The 24,955-nt window shown below is 38.6% G+C and overlaps 1 protein-coding gene across 1 annotated transcript; it reads left to right on the top strand.

Annotated features, from left to right (window-relative positions):
- The first annotated feature begins 3,751 nt into the window (after positions 1 to 3,751).
- LOC122275853 (membrane magnesium transporter) lies at positions 3,752 to 24,288 on the top strand. Its single transcript, XM_043085140.1, has 4 exons — positions 3,752 to 3,939; positions 4,128 to 4,180; positions 4,376 to 4,476; positions 23,877 to 24,288. The coding sequence occupies exons 1-4, from the start codon at positions 3,867 to 3,869 to the stop codon at positions 23,968 to 23,970; spliced, it is 321 nt and encodes a 106-aa protein (XP_042941074.1). The 5' UTR covers positions 3,752 to 3,866; the 3' UTR covers positions 23,971 to 24,288.
- The last annotated feature ends 667 nt before the right edge of the window (positions 24,289 to 24,955 follow it).

Raw genomic sequence — 24,955 nt, 5'->3', positions numbered from 1 at the left:
AGACATATGTACTTCACCAACCTCCTTAGTCAAGATCCTCAACTCGACCCCACTTATGGTGGGCAAAGTGGATCCTCTCCTATGACTCTTGGTGACTCTCCACCCCTACCCCCTAACGAGCCTATCGGCGTTAAGAAATCAGTCAGGGGTGCAAACTTCACCTCTGATGAAGACAAGTTACTTGTCTCGGCATGGCTAAATTGTAGCATTGATGTTATTCAGGGGACAGATCAAAAACACTCTCAACTTTGGAAAAAAATTTTTGAGTACTTTCAGCAATATAAAGAAACCACAAAGGAGCGGACAATAAAGTTTTTAATACATCGGTGGTTAGTTATTCAAAAGGCCACAAATAAATTTTGTATGAAACTAGCTCAAATTGAAAAGTTAAATCAAAGTGACATGACCGAGCGAGATAAGGTAGAATTTCCATACTCTTACTTATTTTACGAGAAATTTAATTTTTCTATAGTTGGTTTAACATGGATTTTATTTGTTTACATGCAAGTTTGACAAGGCGAAGGTTATGTATCAATCGCTAAAAAAATGCACTTTCCAGTTTAAGCATTGTTGGTACCTGTTGAAGGACCAACTTAAGTGGATTTGGTGCGCCACAAAGGAGGATCCAAAGTAAAGGAAGACGATATCTCCAACCCTAACCCCAACTCGATTTTCCGCCGCTACAGATGATTCGGTTTTTGATCTCAAGAAGAAGAATGTGATAGAGAATGAAGTTATCGAATTGGACCGACCAATGGAAAGGAAAGCTGAAAAAGGAAAATGAAAGGCCCAAGGCAAGCAAGCAGAGGAAAATTTCCAACTCAGAAAAATGAAGTATACTCTTTTGGAGGAGTCACGTGCTCAGGAGAAAGAGTTTTATCGCCTTAAGGCTGAGAAGATGGAGTACGACAAGGAGAAATAGGAAAAAAATACTTTTTGAGGATGAAAGACTAAGGTTAAAAGCCTAAAAGATAATAATTGATCGAGAAAAAAAGCAAAGTAAAATCCGTTAAGAGGATGAAAGACTGAGGTTGGGGGCTGAGAAAGTGGAGCTCACGAAGAAGGAATCAGATCATCGCATTATAATGATGGATGTGAGTGTCGTGCCAGAAATATAACGGCTATATTTCCAGCAACTCCAAAAGGAAATCATGGCGAGACGCAGTCATGCAACAGATTTGGATTAATTGTATATGGTTATATTTCTTATTTTATATTTCGAACAATGATATATGTGTAAAAAGACTTGTAAATATTTTTTTGTACTTTTGATGGTAGTGTAAATTAATATTTTTGTGTAAGTAAATTGGCCATTACAATTTCAGAAACAATTACAAATGATCTTAAATATAGTCCACTATTATATTCAAAGAAATACGAGACCAAACTTGATTACCATTAATATGGTCACTACTAACATTAAAGAAATACAAATGCAAAGTAGATTAACTCAAATATAGTTTAAAATAACATGAAGGAAATAATAAAATATAACGCGACCCCGACTAATGTTGAGAATATAATAGTCATTGATGTTCAATTAGATCTTCTTGAAGCTGATGATGTGCCGAGCTGTCTCTAATATTATGATGACGCTGGATGAAGTCCGTAAGCTCAGTTGTATGATTGCACGACAATTTCGGGAGATCATCATCAAGTTGATCATGCTCAATGTTTGGACTCTCACTATCATCACGCTCGTCTTTAATGATCATATTATATAGAATAACACATGCTTTCATTATATTTGTTAGTTCATTCACTTTGAACATTTGAGAAGTTCCACGAATGATAGCAAATCGTTGTTGAAGTACTCTGAATGCATGCTCAACATCTTTTCTTGCAGATTCTTGTACTTTCACAAAATTTTTCTTCTTATTCCATCGTGGTGATGGAATCTTCTTCACAAAAGTTCGTCACTTGGGATAAATACCGTCCGCAAGGTAATACCCCATAATGTAGTTATTGCCATTGATTGTATAATTGATTAGAGGAGCATGCCCTTGGGCAAGTTCCGTGAAAATAAAAGATTTCTCTAGCACATTAATGTCGTTTTGTGAACCAGACATATCAAAAAATGCATGCCATATCCAGAGATCATATGAAGCAACTGCTTTTAAAATAATAGTTAGTTCACAGATGCGGCTAGAGTACATACATTTCCAGGCTGCGGGACAATTTTTTCACTTCCAATGCATGCAATCAATGTTTCCCAATATTCCTGGAAATTCCCGTTGTTCACCAACCATAAGCAATCAGGCAATATCATTGGCATTTGGAGACCACAGATATTCATCTGAAAAAACACTTACTATTCTCTCAGAGAATTTTTTGAGGCTTTCCATTGCGGTGCTTTCACCAATACGTATGTATTCATCCATAAAATCTCTAGTAATCCCATACGTTAGCATTCAAAGTGTTGCGGTTATTTTTTGCATAGAAGATAAACCGAGTCTTCCGGTATTATCTCCTCTAAACAGAGTACGGCTCATAAGACTCTACCTTATTTAGGATACGGAGAAATAGGGGACGACTCATCTGAAATCTTATTCGAAATAGATTCGAGGGATATACTGGATTTTCTGCAAAATAATCGTGAAATAGGAGCTCATGCCCCTGAATATGATCATGCCGAATAAACTTATGATATTGGCGATTGCTAGAATGCCTAGATGATTGTCCATCGGCCTCCTTATTAAGAACATTGCTATCATCTTCAAAGGATACGTATGTTAATAATTTGCGAAAGAAGGTACGAGCCATTTGATGAAAGGAGTGGGAGATCAAAATATACAATAGAATTTCGGTTCTATAGATGAAATGAAACTTGATTTTGTGAGAATGTGAATGCTAGCAATATGCGTATTTATAGAGAAAAAAGTTACCGTTATATATAAGAAAAAAATGTTACCGTTTGAGATAAGACAAAAAAACTTATTGTTGGAGAAAAGATAAAAAAATATTACCGTTGGAAAAATAACAAAAAATATTATCGTTAAAAAATGACAAATTTTTTTATCATTAATACGTGACTACAGATCCCCATTAGCGAAACTGATAGAGTACTAAATAAAAAAAATGCCCCATTACGTTAGAAAATGCACTAACTAAAAATAAAAAATTACTATTTTTATAATACGAATTTCGGTTTGAAAAAAATATTATATTGGATAGTCAAAATTATATAAATATTTAGTAGAAAGTGATATTTGAAAAAAAGATAATAAAATAAAAGAATTAGTAGTTAAGATTGTAAATGGAAGGGAGAGAAAAAAGTAATAAAAAAATAGAAAAATATTATTTAATATAATAGAGATAGAGATGAAGAATGAGATGTTGAGGTTTTAGAAGATAAATAAAATTTAGAGATAAATTTGAAAAAATGTGATTTTGAGTTAAATTATAGAGATGTAGATGAGGAATAGATAGAGATGCTTTCAGAAATTCGAATCAATTGACAATGAAACAGGTCCTTTTTTTTTGTTTATTGAAAACGTGAAAACAGGTATTAAACATTAATAATAATAATAATAATAATAATAATAATAATAAATAGATAAATAAGTCAAGATAAATTAAATTTTAAGTAGGACAGGTAAAATGTAAAAAGTTTAAAGAAAAGTAAACGAGCGTTAGATGTGCGAAACGGTGAGTTTAAAAAACATAAAGAACAGTCAGAAAATGGTCAAAACGGTCTTTGTCTCCGAGACACGTGCACGAAAAGAACGACATCGTTCTTCGATTTGTTCTTTCACGGGAATTTACACATACACAATCATACGCGCACCCGTCGTCTTCGCCAGAATCGACCCCGGAGCTGTTCCCCGCGGAGATCGGAGAAAATCACAGAAAGCGTCTCAGTTGAAATGGGTCTGGGGTTCGTCGTTGGCGTTTTTGGAGTCCTGATTCTCGGTCATGCTGCTTATTCGACCATCCAATGTAAACACCTCAAGATATATTCATGTGTGTATATATATATATATATATATATATATATACGCAAAAGCATACCTACCTGCATAATAGTAATTTTTATGCATTTAAATTCTATGAAAGTAAAGGTTAGTTTTCTGGGTGTTGGATTTCATGTTTTCCTATTGTTCTGATAGATTGGATTGTGTTTGCAGATAGGGGTTTGTTGAAGATTACGGAGGAAGAGTTTTCAGGACCTCCGATGAACGTGAGTATTGTTGACTTTTCTTTTATCATTTAAGTATGCTGGTCTTGATAAACCCTAATTTTATTACTTCGTGTCTACCCATAATGAATCTCCTAATTGTCCCAGAGCAACTAGAAAGAAATTATTTAACCCCTTTTTTTTTTTTGGCGGAGTTTTCGTGTTTTTACGAACCTGGGAGGTTTCTTTGGAGTGCAGGTGGTTGCTGAGCTGCTTCTTGGGCTAGTGTTCTGTATGTGGGCGGGGCTAACCGTGCCAGGGAAGTTTCTATCCATACTTCCGGATTCCGAAGAAAATAGGTATTGCTGTCTTTCTTTCTTTCGTTATTTTTTCTGTTTGGTAGATTTGTACTTGGAGATAGGGGATTTGTACTTGGAGAGAGTACTTTTTATTTGGTTAGGAGGAGATAGAAAGTAAAGCAACACCATATAGCCACCACATGAGGCTAAAACCTTCACCTCAATTTATGTCTGTGGACGTCTTTCTTCTATTGGTTGTTGAACGTGGAACCTTTTTAATATCTATATCCAAGCAAACATGATTGCAATCCAGAAGTGATTGTTTCCTTTGAATTTCCATATAAGTTCGAGCTCATTGGTTAATTTTAATTTGATCTTATTACAACGAAGTACACTAGCATCCAAAATATGGTCCAATTGGAAACATTACTGTCATTAACTGTAACACTCCACATCTATGGGAGGTTGGCCAGTTCCGCTTGATGAATGGTATCTCATTGCTTGAAAGGGAGGAGTTCATAGTGTCTTATATTATAGGAGATTTTTTTTTTGATAGTTAATAAGAGAATTTTTATTCCAGGTAAATATGCATAGCTCAAGTACACAGGATGTATACATGAGAATACACCTAAATACTAGCTATAATAGAACACTACTAAAACAGAACATGACTAAAACAGACCATTACAAAAGTTCCCATCCCTTACAAGATTCTTCACCCGAAAACTTAAAGTGCTATTGAAAAACTCCCTAAGTTGGGGATAGAGTGTTCACAATCTTCAAAACACCTTCCATTCCTCTCCAACCATAGGCACCAAAATAAACACAAGGGGATCATCCTCCAAACTGCTGCACTGACTCTACTTCCCTCAATACCTTGTCAGCAAGCCAAGAAGTCCACCACTTGCATAGGCATCACCCAAGCAATGCCTACCCTTGCAAAAATCTCATTTCACATCTTCGCACCACTTCGCAATGAAGAAAGAGATGGTCAACAGATTCACCATTTTTCTTACACATATAACACCAATCAACCAGCAGCATACCTCTCTTCCTCAAATTACCCGTGGTTAGAATTTTCCCAAGAGACACCGGCCAACAAAAGAAAGCAACTTTGCTAGTCGCCTTGGCCCTCCAAATACATTTCCAGGGGTAGTCATTAGCTCCCTGACTAGATAACACCTTGTAATTAGATTTCACAGAAAATCTGGAACTATTATTTTGCACCCATAGCAGCCCATCCTCCCTAATCTGATCAATCTTCATATTATATAATCTTTGAAAAAAAATCAGATACTTCATCCACTTCCCAGTCCTGTACATCTCTGTTGAATTCTACAATCCAATGAAACATGTTATTAGAGAACTGATAACAATCGGCCACTGCAGCCCCTGTCCAATTTAACTAGAATTCCAGATTCACCCATTCTCATTCAGCTTTCCAAACAATCATTTGCAATTAAAACTGAGTCGAGGATTTGTCTTCCTCTCACAAAAGCATTTTGAGTCTTCGATATAATCTTGTCCATAACCACACTTATGCGGTTAGCAAGCACCTTAGAAATAATCTTATACACCCCATTCACCAAGATGATAGGGTGAAAATCTCATATCTACAGCACCCGCCTTCTTTGGAATGAGGGCAATGAAAGTAGTATTGATACTCTTTTCAAATTTCAAGAAAGAATAGAATTCTTCAAATACTTTCATAATGTCTTTCTTCACTATATCCCTACAAACTTGAAAAAACACCATGGAAAAACCATCCGGACCCGGTGCCTTATCCTTAGACATGCCTCTCACCACATCAAGCACTTCCTCTTCCTCAAAATTTACCTCTAATCAATCTGAACTAAATTGATCAATGGACTCAAAAGCCAGCCCATCTAACTTGGGTCTCCATGAAAGTTCTTCCCAGAAAAGCTTCTCATAATAATTCACAAAATGATCTCCAATCTCCCCATTATCAGTTAAAAAATTGTCTCCTACTTGAAGAACCTCAATAGCATTGAATCTACAGTGAGAATTAGCCATTTTATGAAAGAATTTCGTACATCTGTTCCCTTCCTTCAACCAAAGAATTCATGATTTTTGCCGCCATGAAATTTCCTCCATAAAAGTAAATTTTTCAATTTCTGCCCTCACCCCTTTCATCATCTCCTTTTCCTCATCTGAAACTTCTCCCTTCATCTCCTTTTCCTCCAATGAATGTAGCTGATCCATAAGCAGTTTTTTCTTGTTAGTAACATTGCCAAGAACCTCCACATTCTATCTTTTTAGATCCTGTTTGAATGCCTTAAGTTTACCGCCAAAACGAAGTTTGGTGTACCAGAAAAATGATATGAAACCCATCAACTCCTTACCCTTTCAACGAAACCCCCATCCTCTAACCACATGTTTTCAAATTTAAAATAACTCTTTCCCCTAAAAAACACTCCCATGATCCATCATGATAGGGAAGTGATCAGAAACAATTCTCTGCATTCTTTTCTGACTCAACTCTGGAAATAAAGCTTCCCAAGTAGCTGAAACGAAAAATCTATCCAACCGTGACCATGCTCTCCTATTTGACCCCGTAAAATCCCCTCCCACCATACAAAAATCAACCAGCTACAATTCTGAAATGAGATTAGAAAACTCAGACATAGCTCTAGTAATAAGAGAATCACCTACTCGCTCACAAGGAAAACGAGTAGTGTTAAAATCCGCTCCTATACACCATGGAAGATCCCACCAGCTACAAATTCCAGCCATTTCATCCCATAAAATACTTCTACTAGAATCCGAATTTGGCCCATAAACACCAGCAAAAGCCCATTCTACTCCATCATCCACATTTTTAAAATGGCATGCCACCAAAAATTCACCCACATAATAATCTAATATTTCCACAGCCTTTTTATCCCACATTATAATAATACTGCTTGAAGCTCCTTTAGAAACTAATTCTACCGAGCCCACGTAGTGACAATTCCATAGACTATTAACAACTGATTGATTAACTATCTTCAGTTTAGTTTCTTGAAAACAAATAACATTAGTCTTCCATTAACAAGTCGTTTAGTCCCCGAACATTCCATGAAATGATTTTGGGCTTCATGGGAAACCATTGGCAGCCCTCTCCTTGCCTTTGTCTCTGCAAGCACTCCCTTTCCTGGATTTGTAATTAATATTGCACTCCAATCTTTTCAACTCCCTCTCCTTCTTAGAAGTTGATCTGGCCAAAGTGGATTGACCAGGCTCAATGGCAATAAGAAGGGCTCTAAACTGTTCCTCAAATTCGTCATAGGAAATACGAACATTTCTTGCACCTTCCTCAACACCCAGTCAGAATAATTGCTTGGCCATTCAATCCTTGGTTTAATAGAGCACAAAGGAACAGGATCAAGATCTTCATCTGATTCAAACAACTCTCCAGATTCACAAGATTCAGAACTTTCATCTCCACTAGTCACCACCTATAATTCAGGAAAATTAATCTGAGTACAAGGAACCTCAGAAATAGGCATCTTGTCCCTTTTAGCCCTTCACCATCTTCATCTTCAACCTTATGAACATTCCTTGGAATCTTATTCCGAACATCAAAATTAGATCTTGACCCAGTAGAGTCCACAGAAGCACCACTAAACTCTGTTGCACCATTCTGTGGCAAACACGCCGACGGGTTGCTACTGGGAGGATTGTTCTCACTCGTTGACCTCTTCTGTGAAGCTAGAGGCTGGTTCGAAGTATCCATTTGCTTGGGCTGATCCATCCTATTATTCGCATTTTCATTCTCCGAGTTAACTGTAGCAGATCTCGTCACCGGAATTTGCCCAGAAGATTCGCCTGCTGTCGTTGACCCATTGTGAGAAGACAAACCTGTCATCAGCTTGGGCTGAGACAAAGCTCCTTTCAGCCCACTAAGATGTATCTTCCATGAAATAGGCTTTTGGGATGTGCTACTGGTAAGCCCAACTCCATTTACGACAGTAGCCATAGGCCCAGGCAAACCACCCTTCTCCTCAACTGAAGCCTCAATTCTACTATTAGAAATATGACCCAGGCTCATTATAAAGCCCAGTCCCTAATCTAAAGTCTTTAACGTTGAATTCAGTTTATCCTTCCAACCAATAAGCTTTGCCCAAATGTGCCATAATGACCAATGTTTTGAATATCGATTTGGTTAAGGCACTTAAACGAAATATTTCGGTATCGGTACCGTTTTGGGATAATATATATAATAAATTAATTATATATGTATAAATTATATTTTAAAATAATATCAATGCAAGTCTTAAAATGTTAAAGCACATATTTATAAAACTTAATAATACTTCTAAGTTAAGAAAATAGTATTCAAGTGTGAGAATTTGAATGAAAATTATGAAAAAATTAAAATTTTTACATTAATTACAAAAATTCACTGATTTCGGCTGATACCGGTATGACAGGTACACCGAAAACCAGTTGGTATTTGACCCGGTACGAAATAGATGCATTTCCTATACCGGTCACTATTCCGGTACGAGAAATACCGGCTGTACCGGCCGGTACGGTACAAAATTCAAAACATTGATAATGACCTTCAACTTCTCCAAATTTCTTCAACATTGTGGGATGCCAACTGTCAACTTCATCATCTGAAAGGTTTTGACTGTTCACATCCTTCAAACCATCCTACTTGTTCCTACAAATTGACATTGCAAAACTTTAATGAAGGAGTCTTTCCCATGCAGGATACTACAAATCGACACCTCTGTTTTTAGAGACGAAAACAGAGGAACATGAACCAACAAGCTCTCTTGCCTTTCTCAGAAAACAATTCCCTCTATTTCCATTCCTTCCTTCAGGAATAACAATGATTCCCTTCCCCTTACCAGTGCCCAACTCAACCATTTTTACATACCCTACCATACTTATTTTGACAAAGCTGGACAAGGAAAACTTTGTTTCCCTCCCTTCTAGTCTGATAAGGAGCCCTATTACCTGAGAACTTGAAGCATCCCTCAACCGCATTAACCATCCAAACCACCACATCTCCACTGAGGTATAAGGCCTTTGTGAACTTTCTACACTTCTCAAGAATACAAAAACGATTCCCCCCTTTACTTCTAATCACAAACTGCTTAGCTTCTATCCAAAAACTACACTCCATCATAACCCACCATCATAACCCACCATCATAACTAACAGAAGAAAGACAACAGGTAGAAAGAATAGGGAGAAAAAGATTATGAATTATTCCCTGCGAGAAGCGCCAGAAATAGAGGATGAAGATGAAAATTCATGAGAGAGAGAGCTCCATGTGTAGATTTAATCATTTAACCATGTGTAGATTATTAGGAGATAACCAATGCTAAAACTATATCAAAGCGGACTCAACAAAAAGCAACATAAACTATAGGCATTAGCCAATTTAGAACCAAGTCTATTAACTTTTTGAACTCTGAAAAACCATTTAGTGTTTTTAAAACCCCACACATAAACTCGTGCAGCATTCTCACTCTTATTTGGAGCTCTGTTTCTTCCCACCAAAAGCAAGTTTCTGTGCTCCAAATATGGAGCAGTCAGTTGCCATCTGTTTTTTGTTCTCTTAGACATAGAAGTGGCAGTTTTAAAGGCATCCCCTTCAACCAGTGAGCAATTAAGTTGTTCTTTGCATCAATACTTGGTTTTACCACACATTTTAGGATTTTGTTCAAGCATTAGGTTCTGTTTTGTTTTACTGAGATATAACTTCCATTGTAGAAAAGCAAATGCCCAAGTCAATTTGCCATAAATGAAATGATAATGCCACTATGTAATGATAATAGATCTTGGGACATAGAGTGGTGCCACGAAGTTTTTATGCATTTGAAATTTAAAAAAAAAAAAAAATTGAAAAAATTTGGGAAGAAGAAATAGTTCTATGGTATTTTATGCATTCACCCCATGGTAGTGTATGCCACCACATAGCAATGTTGCAATGTGCATGGGCTTGGCTTCTATCTATCTAATTTAAACTTGAAAGGGCCCTTTTTATCAAGATCTTTCATAATTCTTAATATTTGAATAAGTATTGTATCCTAAACGATTTAAAATTTATCATCTATTATATAAGCTAAATAGAAACTTATTCTTGTACCTGGGTATATGGAGTTGTGATGTGCTTGTATGCTCTCTCTCTCTCTCTCTCTCTCCCCCCCCCCCCCCCCCAAATGACCTTCCATCTTCCATCTCTGGTGCTTCTCGCCAGAGATGATCCTTGATCCTATTTCATTGTCTTCTTTTTTTATTGATTTTGCTTTTTCCTTCTTTTTTATCTGATCCTTAGTTCTGTTAGTTCTCTGGGGTGTCTGTGGTTTGTTTAGTGCGATGGGGTCGTATCTGAAGTTACTTATTGATCAGAAATTTTTTGAGTTGAGAAAAGATAATGCTCGTTGGTGGAGGATTATTGAGTGTAGTCAGAGGGTCACTAAGTTCATATCCATTGATGCTGATGTTGTGGTCTGGTTAGCTTGTGCTGTTGGAGATGGTTTAAGGACTCTTGGGTTAGTGAGTTTTTTGAAACTTGTAGGATTGGGAATCAAGTTTTGGTTGTTCAAAGAGGCGTAAATGGACATTGCAGGTTTTTGTTAGTATCGGAGTTTGGTCATGATAAAAGAAGGGGTTTCATTGTTGTTCTAGAAGGTGTGAAGGGAGAGGGGTGGGGAAGGTTTGGAGATTTGTTGAGAGAACTTGTCCCTTTTTCCTCTGTTCAGCGTGAAAAAAAAAGGGTACCCGTGAAGGTTGCTTCTAATCTAGTTGTTGTAGAGAGTTGTAGGGGCACTTTTGCTGAGGTAGTGAAGAAGTTGCCGCCATGTATGGAGGGGAATAAGGTGGTTAGAGGTAAGACTGGTGAGAAGATTTCGTTGTTGGGAAAGCAAGTGCAGAAGTTTGTTCATCTTCTCATAGGTGATGGTTCGAATTCTGTAGTTAGTTCATTAGGAGATGGGAAGAATTTTCCATTGAAGGCTATGTATGAGGCTTTGTTGGAAATGAAGTCAAATGTGGACTTGTTACTGAGTTGGGTTAAGGTGGGCCTAGGCCCATTGGCTTCTGAGTGTAATTTTGCTAAGGATTTGCGGTTGGGCCTTAATGGGTTGGAGAATGGGCTGGATATTGAGAGGACTGGGAGAGATAAGGGGAAGATTGTGGTGGATGGGCCGGGTTTGGCCAAAAGCCCGATAAGGGCTTGGAAGGCTAAGTTAGATTTCGGTATTTTATGTGTATCGGGTTTGGCTTCTTCAAGTTTGATGCCTCCGCCTATTATTCCAATGAATGTGGTTGTAGCACTGACTTTGTTGTTGGTCTCAGGCGATCCTCCTGGTGATTCTTCGATCAAAGTTCTGTCGCTGGTGGTGGAGGAGGGTGTTTTAGAGGTTCGGGAGGAAGAAAATGATATGTTTTTACATACGGAAGATATGGAAGAAGGGTAGTTGGTTGAAAATAATGATGGGGGTTCTCTCAATCAAGTAGATTTGTTAATCCCTTTGAATCTTGTTGTCCCTCTGAAGATTATTGGTTCTTTGTGCTTTGAGAAGCCTCTGGAAATGGTTGGGGGTCATGTAGGAATTCAAAATCTGGAAACTCAAAGCCTCTGGAAATGGTTGGGGGTCATGTAGGAATTCAAAATCTGGAAACGGTAGGGGGTCTTGTGGGAGATTTTGATGATTCTGTAGTGGTTTCGAAGGAAATCCAATAGTTGGCTTGTTTTTCTGAGTCTGTGCAGTGGGATGGGTTCTTACAGATAGTGGTTAGAGAGGCTGAGGGTGATAAAGATGACATTGGCAGTCCTGTTCCTTTATGTTCTATTCATCTGAATCAAAATTCCTGTTTATCTTTGGATTGGGTATTTAAAAAAGTTGAAGAACTACAAGAGTTTTTGGAAATATCATGTGTAGGGTATGAAAAGCAGTTTAAGGCTCTGCTTATTGCTATTGAAGTTGGTAGATCCACTGCTTTGAAGTCAGCAATGAAAAGGCATAGGGAGCTAAAGCGGTTAAAAAGTTCCATTAATTATGATTCTTCCATTAATTGTGATTCTAAGGAGGGAAGTGTCAGGAGGGGTAGGTTGAAAGGGAGGGGGTCTTTGTCTTCTAATGAAGCCTAAAATTCTTTCTTGGAATGTAAGGGGGATCAACAATGTTAACAAACGTCTTTGTATTAGATCTCTTTTTCGAAGTTGGAAAGTTGACATTGTTGTTTGTCTTCAAGAGACGAAGCTGTGTTTTATAGATAGACATATTATTCGTAGTTTGTGGGGCTGTTCTTTTGTGGGATGATGTTATTTAGCTTCTTTAGGTGCATCTGGAGGTGTGTTGTTGATGTGGGATAAGAGAATGGTGGAGTTGGTTGAGGAGTGCATTGGGGATTACTTAGTGGTGGTTTCTTTCAAAAATATTGATGGGTGGAGGTGGGCTTGCGCGGTTTATGGGCCTAATTTAGACCGTGATAGATGTTTTTTGTGGGAGGAATTGGTGGGTTTGTATTCTTTATTGGATTTACCTCGGTGTTGGTGTGGTGACTTTAATATTGTTCAGATTCCTAGTAAGAGAGAGAGGGGGCTACATCGTGAACAGTTTCTATGGAGGATTTTTCGGAGCTGATTTTTGAGTTGAATCTTATGGATCTCCCTTTAGTTGGGGAATTGTGGGTTGGGGGGGGGGGGGGGGGATTTATACTTGGTCTAATAGTAGAGTGGTCAAGATTGGATAGATTCTTAGTTTCTTCTTCATGGGAGTCTCATTACCCAAACCTATGTCAAAAGAGGTTGGATCGTGTTTGTTCTGACCATTTCCCTATTTTGCTTGATTGTGGGGATATTCATGGGGTAAGCACTATTTCAAGTTTGAGAATATGTGGCTTCAAGTTGATGGATATGTGGAGAAGGTTAGGAGTTGGTGGTCCTCTTATTCTTTTTCTGGTTCTTCTAGTTTTATTGTGGCTGGAAAATTAAAAGCTCTTAAATCTGATTTGAAGAAGTGGAATGATGAAGTCTTTAGACATACGGAAGTGCAGAAAAATCTTCTTTGGGATGAGTTGCATGCGTTGGAGGAAGGGGCTATTAATGAGGATTCCTTCTTAAGGAAAAATGAGGTTGTGGTTGAAATTGAGAAGGTTTTATTGTTGGAAGAAATTTCTTGGAGGCAAAAATCTAGGGTGTTTTGGCTGAAGGAGGGGGATTAGTGTACTAAATTTTTTCATAAGATGGCTAATTCAGATAGGCGTAATAATGCCATTGAAGTCCTCCATTCGGTCTCTAATGTGTTACAATCACCTGAAGAGGTTCAAGATCATATTGTGAAGTTTTATGAAGAGCTTCTTGCTGAAACTGCTGAGTGGTGACCCAAGCTTGATGGTTTGAGCTTTGATCAACTTGACTCTGATGCTGTAAACTGGTTGGAAAGGCCATTTGATGAAGAGGAGGTGCACCAGGTGGTAAGAGGTATGTGTAAAGATAAAACTCTGGGTCCGGATGGATTTTCTATGGGTTTTTCTCAAGAGTGTTGGGATATAGTGAAGGATGAACTGATGCAGATTTTTAGGGATTTTTATGCTGGTTTTTAGTTTGAAAATCCTTAAATGCTACTTTTATTGCTCTCATTCCGAAGATTGTTGGTGCTTATGAGTTGAAAGATTTTCGTCCTATTAGTCTAGTAGGAGGGATTTATAAAATTATTTTGAAGGTGTTAGCTAACCGTATGAGTATGGTGATGGATAAAATCATTTCAAAGCATCAAATGCTTTCGTTCAGGGTGGGCAAATTTTGGATGCTGTTTTGATTGCAAATAAGTTTTTGGACAGTTGCTTGAAGGATAGTATATAGGGGGTTCTTTGTAAGTTGGACATGGAAAAGGCATACGATCATGTATGTTGGGATTTTCTTTTCTATATGCTTAGAAGATGTGGTTTTGGGGATAGGTGGTGTGGATGGATTAAACATTGTGTTACAACTGCCTGGTTTTCTGTTTTAGTGAATGGTATCTCTTGTGGTTTTTTTAAGTCTTCGCGGGGTTTGAGACAAGGGGATCTGTTATCCCCTTTTCTTTTTGTTATTGTAATGGAGGTTTTCTGTAGAATGGTGGAGGCTGCTGTTGGGGGGGGGGTGTTTTCTTGGTGGTTTTTTGGTGGGAAACAATAGTAATGGTGTTATTTCTATTTCTCACTTACTTTTTGCGGATGATACTCCTATTTTTTGTTATGCTGATACGTGTTATATTCAAGCTTTAAGAGCTGGTCTGTTGTGTTTTGAAGCTGTTTCGGGCCTCAAGGTGAACTTGGGAAAGTCGGAATTGCTTCTGGTGGGTGAGGTGAGGAATGTCAACTCTCTTGCGGATTTGTTGGGTTGTAAAGTTGCTTCTCATCCGCTGAGATATCTTAGGCTTTCCTTGGGGGCGTCCTTTAAAGTTAGGAGGATTTGGGATGGGGTAATTGAGAAAGTTGAGAAAAGATTGTCAAGTTGGAAGTGGCTTTACTTATCAAAAGGGGGGAGGTTAACTCTTATCAAAAGCACCCTTTCCAATCTTCCCACATATTATCTTTCATTATTTCCATTACCTGTGAGAGTGGCTAATCTGATTGAAAAATTATTTAGAGCTTTTTTATGGGCTGGTTTAGGGGAGGAGAATAAATTTCATGTTGTGAATTGGAATAGGGTGATTTGTCTGTTAGTGAATGGTGGCTTGGGGGTGAGAGACTTGAATCTTTTTAACAAGGCCTTATTGGGGAAGTGGTTGTGGAGGTATCATAAGGAAGGAGATGCTTTATGGAGAGAGATGATTGACTGGAAATATGGGTGTGAGTGGGGGAGATGGTGTTCTAAGGAGGGTAGGGGGTCTTATGGTGTTTGCCTTTGGAAATATATTAGAAAGGGGCGGAACATTTTTGAAAAACATATCAAGTTTGAAGTTGGAGTTGGTGATAGAATCCGGTTCTGGTTTGATGAGTGGTGTTGTGAGAGACCTCTTAATGCTGTTTTTCCTATAGTTTTCAGTTTGGGTGGTAATCAGCAGGTTGCTGTTTCAGAGGTGTTGGGTTGTGTCGATGGGGCTGTACATTGGAATGTTATTTAACTAGAAATGCACAGGATTGGGAACTTGATGAGATTGCAGGTTTTTTGAGTTTTTTTTTGTATTCTGTAAAGATGAGAGATTGGTTGCTGTGGAAACACTCGGGAAGCAATAAATTTTCTGTTAAATCATTTTATAAGGTGTTGTCTGCTCCTCAACATGTTTTTTTTTTCCCATGGAAGAGCATTTGGAAGGTTTGTGTGCCGTCTAAAGTTGCCTTTTTTACTTGGACTGCTGCACTAGGGAAGATTTTGATGATTGATAATCTGAGAAAGCGTGGTATGATTATCATAGAATGGTGTTTCATGTGTAAAAAGGATGGTGAATCGATTGATCATTTTTTTCTTCATTGTGAGGTGGCTAGGGAGTTATGGATTGGTATGCTTGGTAGAGTAGGGCTGAGTTGGGTTATGCCTAAGAGGGTGGTGGAGGTTTTAGTCTGCTGGAACAGAAATCGTAATAGCTCTCAATTGGATGCAGCTTGGAGGATGTTACCATGTGCTTATTGTGGTGTGTATGGACAGAAAGGAATGACAGATGTTTTAACAATAGGGAAAGAGCAGCGGGGGATATCTGGAATTTCTTTGTGTCTTCTCTTTTTCAGTGGTTTTCTGCTATTGTATTAAAGGGAGAGAGTGTTCATGAGTTTTTGTTTTCTTTTCAGCTTTCTAGAATGTAATTAGGTGTCTCATCTTATATACTTCCTGTATATATGGGCTCCGCCTAGTTTCATTCATTTCAATAAAGTTTATTACTTATAAAAAATAAAAAAAGCTAAATAGAATTTCAAGAAAACAAAATTGAAAGGCTCTTTTAGCATACAAAACTATATATATAAGTTTGGTTCGAGAAAAGGCAGCATATAATTAATAAAATGGAATGAGAAAAGGAAAAAATTAAAGAATTTTCCTTTGTTAAAAATTTCAGTTTCCCACAATTTTGTTTCATTTCTTTATTGGCTATGAATTTTGTTTAAAGTGGGATTGATATTATTTGTTCTTCGTTTCATTGGAATCTTGGTTGGTTAGTCTACTGTATTATTTTAATGTAGGGATTGAAAGCCATTTAGTTATTTTTTACAATCTGTTTGTTAGTTTGTTTTACGTGTTGATCACCATTTTTTCTTAGAAAGTTAAAGCACATGGAACGAACACTAGAAGAATTTTAAAGCTTCTTTTTCAATGCATTGTTCCTTCGGGTAATAACTATAGATTTTAATGGGTTCAATTTCCATGATTTCCTTGTCCATTTCTTGATCTTAACTAGGCGTTTTCACTTTTATACATGCTATATACTTGGGTTTTGCTGATTTCTCCATTAGTATTAATAAAATATCTTGTACCTTTAAAGGAAAAAAGGATGACTAATCTGTTCACATCTTTCCTTTGCCGAGAAGCTGAGTTCTTGTACTCTTCTAGCCCTATAATTGTATGTTTCAACGTATAGAAAAAATAAGCAATATGTCATGTTCACCAAGTAAGGAATTTCGAAATTAGAGATAATACTTGATGAAACTTTCCTTGGATTCAACCTAGAGGTTGCCTGAAGAGTTGCAGTTTGTGCAACCTCTAGGGGTTTGTTAGGACTTGGAAAAGGTGTTGTAGGAGTGTAAAATAAGCAGAAAACTCAGGGTTATCACGCCTATTTCGTTGCTGGATGATAGATGGTAACTTTCAGTCTAAAATTGAAGAAGAAAACTCACATAACTCTCCAAATGGAGGCCAATAGATAGGATTTCTGCTGAGGGAAGAGAAAAGCTACGATTTTATTATTTATTTATTTATTTTGAGTTTTAGGGCCTAAAAGGGGCAGCACCTTGGGGGAGTTTACGCTAAGTTGAAATAATGAGGTTTAGGGTCCTTTTTAAACAATTACCTATAAGAAAAAGGTCCTTTGACGCCTTCTCTGGTCATCTCACCGGCACAGACGCCGCCGACGGACATCGGCGTACCTTCGGTGTTGGGTGGGCAGCCTCCTAACACTTCACTTGAACTGTTTTGCTTGGAGAAGACATCTGGAACCGACACAGCCGCTCCTCAGGCCGTCGCCACCTCACCGCTACCACAGAAAGGGCCGATGGTTGCCGGAGACCAACCGGCTTCTGCTTTTCCTATCCCTGCCGTCGCCGTGAGGTCCTTGTGTCTTCCTCCCGATGCTGCGTGTGATGCTCCCGTAAGTTGTTCTCCTCTTTTGGGATTTTCTGAGTCACTCTCTAGGATCTTATGTTCTGAGTTGGAAGAGGTTGTTGACTCTTCTTTGGATGGGGGTTCATCAGATGATGGGTCTTCCTACGGGTCAGATCTACAGTTAGTATGCAAGGAGTTTGGGGCGGACACACCTGTAACCGATTTGTTTGATCCCGGTAATGCACCCAGCCCTCTATGTTCGTTGCCACCAACTGTCCCTTGGGCTGATTCGCAACCAGATTGGATTTTTCAGAAGGTTAAGGAAATGAGCCATTGTATAGGGATATCCTGCGAGGGTTATGAAGATCAACTGCAAGCTCTTCTCATCGCAATAAAGTCAAGCCAACCTTTACTGGCTAGATCAGCGATGAAGAAAGATAGGGAGCTGAAGAGACTTGCTTGCTCCATCAATTATGATGCACGGGAAGGTAGTGTGAGTAGGGGGCGACACAAGGATAGGGTGAACCTTGGTGATCCATGAAACCCAAAATTCTTTCATTGAATGTTCGTGGTTTGAATGACCCGAACAAGCGCCTCAAAGTGAAAAACTTATTACGGGATTGGAAAATAGATGTCATATGTTTGCAAGAGACGAAATTAAAATCCATTGATAGACACATCATCAGAAGCCTCTGGAATTGCTCTTATGCAGGTTGGACCATCCTCGACTCCAAGGGTGCTTCAGGGGGCATTTTAGTAATGTGGGACAAGAGAGCAGTTAACATAGTGGAAGACTGCGTTGGGGAATTTTCGTTAGCATGTTCTTTTTCGAATGTAGATGATGACTTTGTTTGGGGATTTGCAGGAGTCTATGGGCCAAATGACGACAGTAGCAGGAAACTTCTTTGGGACGAGATAGCTGGCTTATGTAGTTGGTGGGATATTCCATGGTGTATTGGAGGCGATTTCAATATCATCCGTTTTCCGAGCGAACGCTCAGGGGCTTCTACCATGGGCTCAGCTATGGTTGACTTCTTAGCCCTTCTTTTCGATTTAGACTTGGTGGATCTCCCTTTAGCCTGGGGAGACTTCACTTGGTCAAATGGTAGGACCTGGTCGAGGCTGGACAGGTTTGTTGTCTCTCCTTCCTGGGAGATTCACTTCCCCAATCTGTATCAAAAACGGCTTCCTCAGTTTTGCTCGGATCACTTTCCCATATTGCTAGATTGTGGTGGTCTTCGGGAGGGACGAAGATACTTTAATTTTGAGAACATGTGATTAAAGGTGGATGGGTTCGTTGAAAGAGTAAGCTCGTGGTGGGCCTCCTATCAGTTTTCAGGCACTCCTAGTTTTATTCTAGTAGGGAAGCTTATTAAAGCATCGAAGAATGATCTCAAAAAATGAAACCTGGAAGCCTTTGGGAACATCAATGACCAGCGGGACAAGCTTTTCGCAGAATTGCAACAATTTGATGAGAGAGAAATGGTAAGGGCTCTATCTACCGAGGATAAGACAAGAAGAATGATTGTAGTCACTGAGCTGGAAAAAATCTCCCTCATGGAAGAAATCTCGTGGAGGCAAAAATCACGAGCTCTCTGGTTGAAGGAAGGGGACAGGAGCACAAAGTTTTTTCATCGGGTTGCAAACTCGCGTAGAAGGAACAACGCCATAGAGGTCCTTCATAATGAAGGCAGGGTTATATCGGGCCGAGATGCTATTAAGGACCATATTGTCCACTTCTATGATAAGCTTTTGACAGAGCAGTACTCTTGGAGACCCAAAGTGGACGGACTAGTTTTTGATACCATCAAACACACAAGTGCGGCTTGGTTGGAGAGGCCTTTCGAAGAAGAAGAAGTGTTTGGTGTGTTAAAAGGTATGAACAAAGATAAAGCCCCATGACCAGACGGTTTCCCAATGGCTTTCTTCCACGCTTGTTGGGACATTGTCAAAGAAGACATAATGAAGGTTTTCTAAGAATTTCACTCCTTTATGAAATTTGAGAAGAGCCTTAATGTTTTTTTCATTGCACTTATCCCCAAGAGGGCAAGGTCGGTGGAAGTGAAGGATTTCCGGCCCATAAGTTTGGTAAGTGGGGTGTATAAGATAATCTCCAAAGTTTTAACAAAGCAGTTAAGCACGGTTATGGGGAAGATCATCTCGAAGTCACAAAATGCCTTTGTGAAAGGAAGACAAATATTAGACTCGGTCCTCATTACCAACGAATGTCTGGAGAGCAAAATCAGATTCGATATTCCAGGTATCTTATGTAAATTGGATATGGAAAAGGCATTCGACCATGTGAACTGGGACTTCTTGTTGCACATTCTCGGCAGGTATGGTTTTGGGGTAAGATGGTGTCAGTGGATCAAACATTGTATCACAACTGTCAGATTCTCTGTGTTGGTCAATGGCACTCCTGAAGGATTTTTCAATAGCTCTCGGGGTTTGAGACAAGGGGATCCATTATCCCCACCTATTTATTCTCGTCATGGAAGTGTTAAGCAAAATGTTGGAAAGGGCAGTGGAAAATGGTTTCATATCGGGTTACTCGGTAGGTGGGTCTAATCAGGGACCCTTGGCGGTTTCCCATCTCCTTTTTGCCGATGATATGTTGATTCTTTGTGACCCAGATTTGGACCAGATTCGTTCTCTCAGAGCACTCCTCCTTTGCTTTGAAGCAGCAATTGGCCTTAAGGTGAACCTATCTAAGTCGGAAGTAGTACCCGTTGGCTTGGTCAACAACTTAGGGGAGGTGGTTGCCATCATGGAATGCAGGATCACATCTTTGCCAATGAAGTACCTTGGACTCCCTTTGGGAGCCCCTCATAATTCTAAGGTAATGTGGGAAGGGATCATTCAGAAAATTGAAGGCAAACTAGCGGGGTGGAAGAGAATTTACTTGTCCAAGGGTGGGAGAATCACCCTTATTAAGAGTACGCTATCCAATCTTCCAACATATTTCCTTTCCTTATTTCCAGTACCTACAGGGGTGTCGAATAGACTGGAAAAGATTTTTCGTGATTTCTTATGGGGAGGGCTAGAGGACACAAAGAAATTCCATTTGATCAAATGGGATAAAGTATGCACCCCGTTGTCTCATGGAGGTTTGGGCTTAAGAAACTTGAGAAACTTCAACAAGGCACTCATCGGTAAATGGTTATGGCGCTTTCACCTAGAGGAAAATGCTCTTTGGAGAAACATTTTAGAGGCCAAATATGGGAGCGTATGGGGAGGTTGGTGTTCCAATGAAGTTAGAGGAGCTCATGACGTGGGAGTTTGGAAATTTATCCGGAAGAGCTGGGATGATTTGCTAGGCAACTGCAGGTTTGAGGTGGGAAGGGGCACGCAGATCAAATTTTGGCACGACATTTGGTGTGGGGAGGTGGCCTTGAAAAACTCTTTCCCCTCTCTTTATAGGATCACGTTAGATCAAGGCTCTTCCGTGGTGGATAATATGTACAACAATTCTGATTCCATTACTTGTATTGTAAGTTTCACTAGAGTTGCATAGGACTGGGAGATGGGAGACATTACTGATTTCTACAGGATGTTATATGCGCTAAAACCAAGAGTAGATAGGGAAGACAGATTACTTTGGTCCTACATAGGGAACAAGAAATTTTCAGTTCGCTCCTATCACAAAGCCTTGTCGACCCATCCCTTCATTGACTTTCCTTGGAAGAGCATATGGAGGAGTAATGTTCCTCTCAAAGTAGCTTTCTTCGGGTGGGTGGCCTCCCATGATAAAATCCTAACCATCGACAAGCTAAGGAAGCGCAGACTCTATATAACAGATTGGTGCTACATGTGCAAATGTAATGGCGAATCAACGGATCACCTTCTTCTTCACTGCGAAGTAGTTAAGGTATTGTGGGATGCAATCTTCTCGAGACTTGGTATTGCTTGGGTTATGCCTAAAAGGGTGATAGATCTATTATCTTGTTGGCGAGGAATCAGGGGCAATTGCCAGATCGATGCAGCATGGAAGATGATACCCCTATGCTTAATGTGGTGCACTTGGAACCAAAGAAATGGCTGCTGCTTCGAGGATAAGGAACGCTCCCCGGACAGTTTTAGAGACTTTTTCTTTCACACTTTGTTGTTGTGGGCCTCTTCTATAGTATGGAATGGAACGAGCCTAAACGATTTGTATGCTACTATCAGTAGCACGTAGTTTTGTAATTAGGCTCTTCTTCGTATATCTCTTATGTACTCGAGCTCTGCCTTTTTACGTGGATCAATAAAACTTCTTTTACTTATCAAAAAAAAAAAGAAAAAGGTCCTTTATAAACAAAAATTGATATAAAAACTGAAAAGTTAGGGTTTTCTTGGGCTGCATAATTTTTTTTTTTTTGATAAGTTATTTCATTGATATAAAGATAGGCAGAGCCCAGGTACATTATAAGTATACATGTGACCACACCTATTTAAGAACTAGAAACAATTACAAGGAAATCATGGAAGCTGAGACCATTCAAATCTAAAGAGATGGCCCACAAAAACAAAGTCTTCCAGAAAAAACTCCTAAACTCACTCGATGAACGCTCATTATCTTCAAAAAGCCTCTCATTTCTTTCACACCATATACACCAAAAAATACATAAAGGAACCATTTCCCACACGTCTGCAATCTGAGGTGTCCCAGTGATCCCTCTCTAGCCGGCTAACAGTTCAACCAGTTTGCCCGGCATTACCCATTGGGCTGCATAATTGCTGACGAAAATAGGGCTTTCAGGGTTTTTAGGAAGCTTCCTTTGTCTTGGTTTCAAGCAACTTCCTAGGGTTAGTAGTAAATATGACTACCTTGATTTAGGAGTAGCAAATATGGCTACCTTGATTATGAATCTAAAAGCCTGAAATTTCTAGGTTAGTGCCTTACCCAGTTTTGGTAAGTTTTCTGTTTCTATACTACACCTAATTAGACAAGCTTCATCCACTTGCCTTTTATAACAAATCAGCTCCTAAATCAGCTAATTATGAACCTTAAGACTATCAAACGGATGCTGTAATTAGGGAAATCGAGGCATATTTTGAGATTACTCAAACCAAAATTATAAACTCAAATTTTAAAAGGTTAGGTACTCAAGTATGACAGGTCCATTCTCAATGAATCGAGACCCTGAAATCAAGGGACTGAGCCAAAGGGGGCAGATAAAAAACAGGTCGGTTTGGATGGTTCTATTTGGTTTTGTCGATATTTTGGTATTTTTCAAGAGTCCTACCAGATTTGGTTTGGGCTTTCCTTGGTTAGTTACGTCAACCCCTTGCACAAAAACTTAAATCATTATTTAAAGACAACTGTTACAACCTCTAGGAGCCATCGGATTAGGGGATTTTCTCATTAAATTATCCAAGAGGCACTTACAGGAAACTCGTTGCCAAGGGCCTGTGCACTTCCGGGATTAGTCGGGACACTATTGTTGGACACCCGATGCCAATAAAAAAATAAATAAAACAAACCTATGAAGTAAATTCAATATATAGATGTAAGTGACAATGCATAAGTAATTAGGTTACATACTATATATTTAATTATAGAATGAGTGATGCTTATATTATTAACTAATATATATACACATATTTTATTGATGTGTGAATGAGCTTTAATCGAGTCGAGCTAACGAGCCTTAGCTGAGTCAAGCATAACAAGTGGACCTTAACGAGTCTTAGTCCAGTCGAGTAGAGTAGAGTTTAGTCGAGTATCTAATCGAGCGGGTATTTGCTTTCACGGGCGAGTTTTTTTTTTACTCACGAGTCGAGTTCGATTCGAGTTTAACCGAGCAAGCTATCGAACGAATTGTTTCATTTACACCCATAGGAAACATATTATAGGGTCTACTACTTGGACAGAGATATCCTAGAAGGTTTACATCTAAATCTAGGTTGACTACACTTTTTATCTGAATTATTTCTCAAAAATTGTGATGTGCATCCTTTTTACTTTTCCCCTTTTTATTTTATATTCTCTAAAGTGAGACATTACTCGCACAGGAGAATAATGAGAGCTAAGCATGCTGCATTTGCATGAAGGGCTAAGATTTTACACGAAAATTCTAGCTATCATTTATAATATTGAAAATTACATATTTTTTGCAAAAGATGTTTCAGTAGAATTTCTTAGTTGCCATTGGCAATTTGGCAAGTTGTGTTACTTTCAGAGTCAGAATCTTTAATGATTGATGCTTTGCCTTCCTTAACAGTATTGGTTGTGGGATTTTATTTAGATTATTGACGTCAGGAATTGTATATTTGGATGCAGGATTGTTTCTTTACCAGCCAATTTAGACTTCATGAGTTTCAACCATCGAGGCAAAGTATTTCCTATGGAATTGGATGTGAAGCTGAAACTTTGAATCCTTCCTATCAAGTACAAGGGGTCTCCCTTGATCTTTCTTGAGGAGAGAGGAAATAAACAAAAGTGGCCTTTACCATACAAGTATTTTGTTTTCCCCCTTGTTTTGGTTGTTTATTAAGATTTTCACTGTATCAATTTACTTTTGCAATCTATTACAGAACTACTTGTCGCTTTTGACAACCTAGGTCTAGTCATTCAAACATGGAAATATATTTTGTAATCTCATTGGATTTTGTTGGTGGTTGCATCACATTAAGTTTAAGCCTGCGTGTGGAAATTGAATGAATGACAGAGAGGGACAGATAGACAGCTCAAATGGTATCTCGTCCTTATTTTCATGCAAGGTATTTTAAGCACTCAGAGAAAGTGAAAAATGTATGTGTTCACTGAATTTTCTAGTTCTACGGTCATTTTAATCAACCGGACTGAACCCAAGAAAAAGATTTTCAGGTTTGGCCAAACATCTTCAGCAGTTTTACTGAATTAAAATTTCGTAAAGTAAGGTTTTTTAAAATTTATGCTTTGCAAAGCAAACGCTGCAGAAATTGTAGAAACTGTATGTGTTAAGAGGGTACCCTATAAGGGACCTGAAACAAATCTATCCAACCAACCTCTAAATACATACAACTATATAACGATCGCTTGTGTGAACGTCGATCACTTGTTTGATACAAATCTATAATCAAAACTCTCCTCGAATTTTTTGATTCGTTGCTTTTAAAAGTAAGGAGCCTGAAAACGAGTCCATCCAACGAACCTCTAAATACATACAACCATATAACACGGTCAACATGTCCAACTTCAATTGATCAATACTGAAGGCTTTCTGTATTTTAATTAATTTCGCACATTAACCTCATAAGCGCATTCTTCTTTATATATATATACATATATATATAATAAAAAAAATAGAAAAAAAAAAGCATAAAAAAGGGTAATGGAACTTAATTTTTTCTCTAAAATATTTTCAAGGGCAGAAAAAA

The sequence above is a fragment of the Carya illinoinensis genome, chromosome 9, assembly GCF_018687715.1.
Source record: "Carya illinoinensis cultivar Pawnee chromosome 9, C.illinoinensisPawnee_v1, whole genome shotgun sequence".
Classification (NCBI taxonomy): domain Eukaryota; kingdom Viridiplantae; phylum Streptophyta; class Magnoliopsida; order Fagales; family Juglandaceae; genus Carya; species Carya illinoinensis.
The sequence above is the reverse complement of the archived record's forward strand: the minus strand, read 5'-3'. Positions and strand labels throughout refer to the sequence as shown.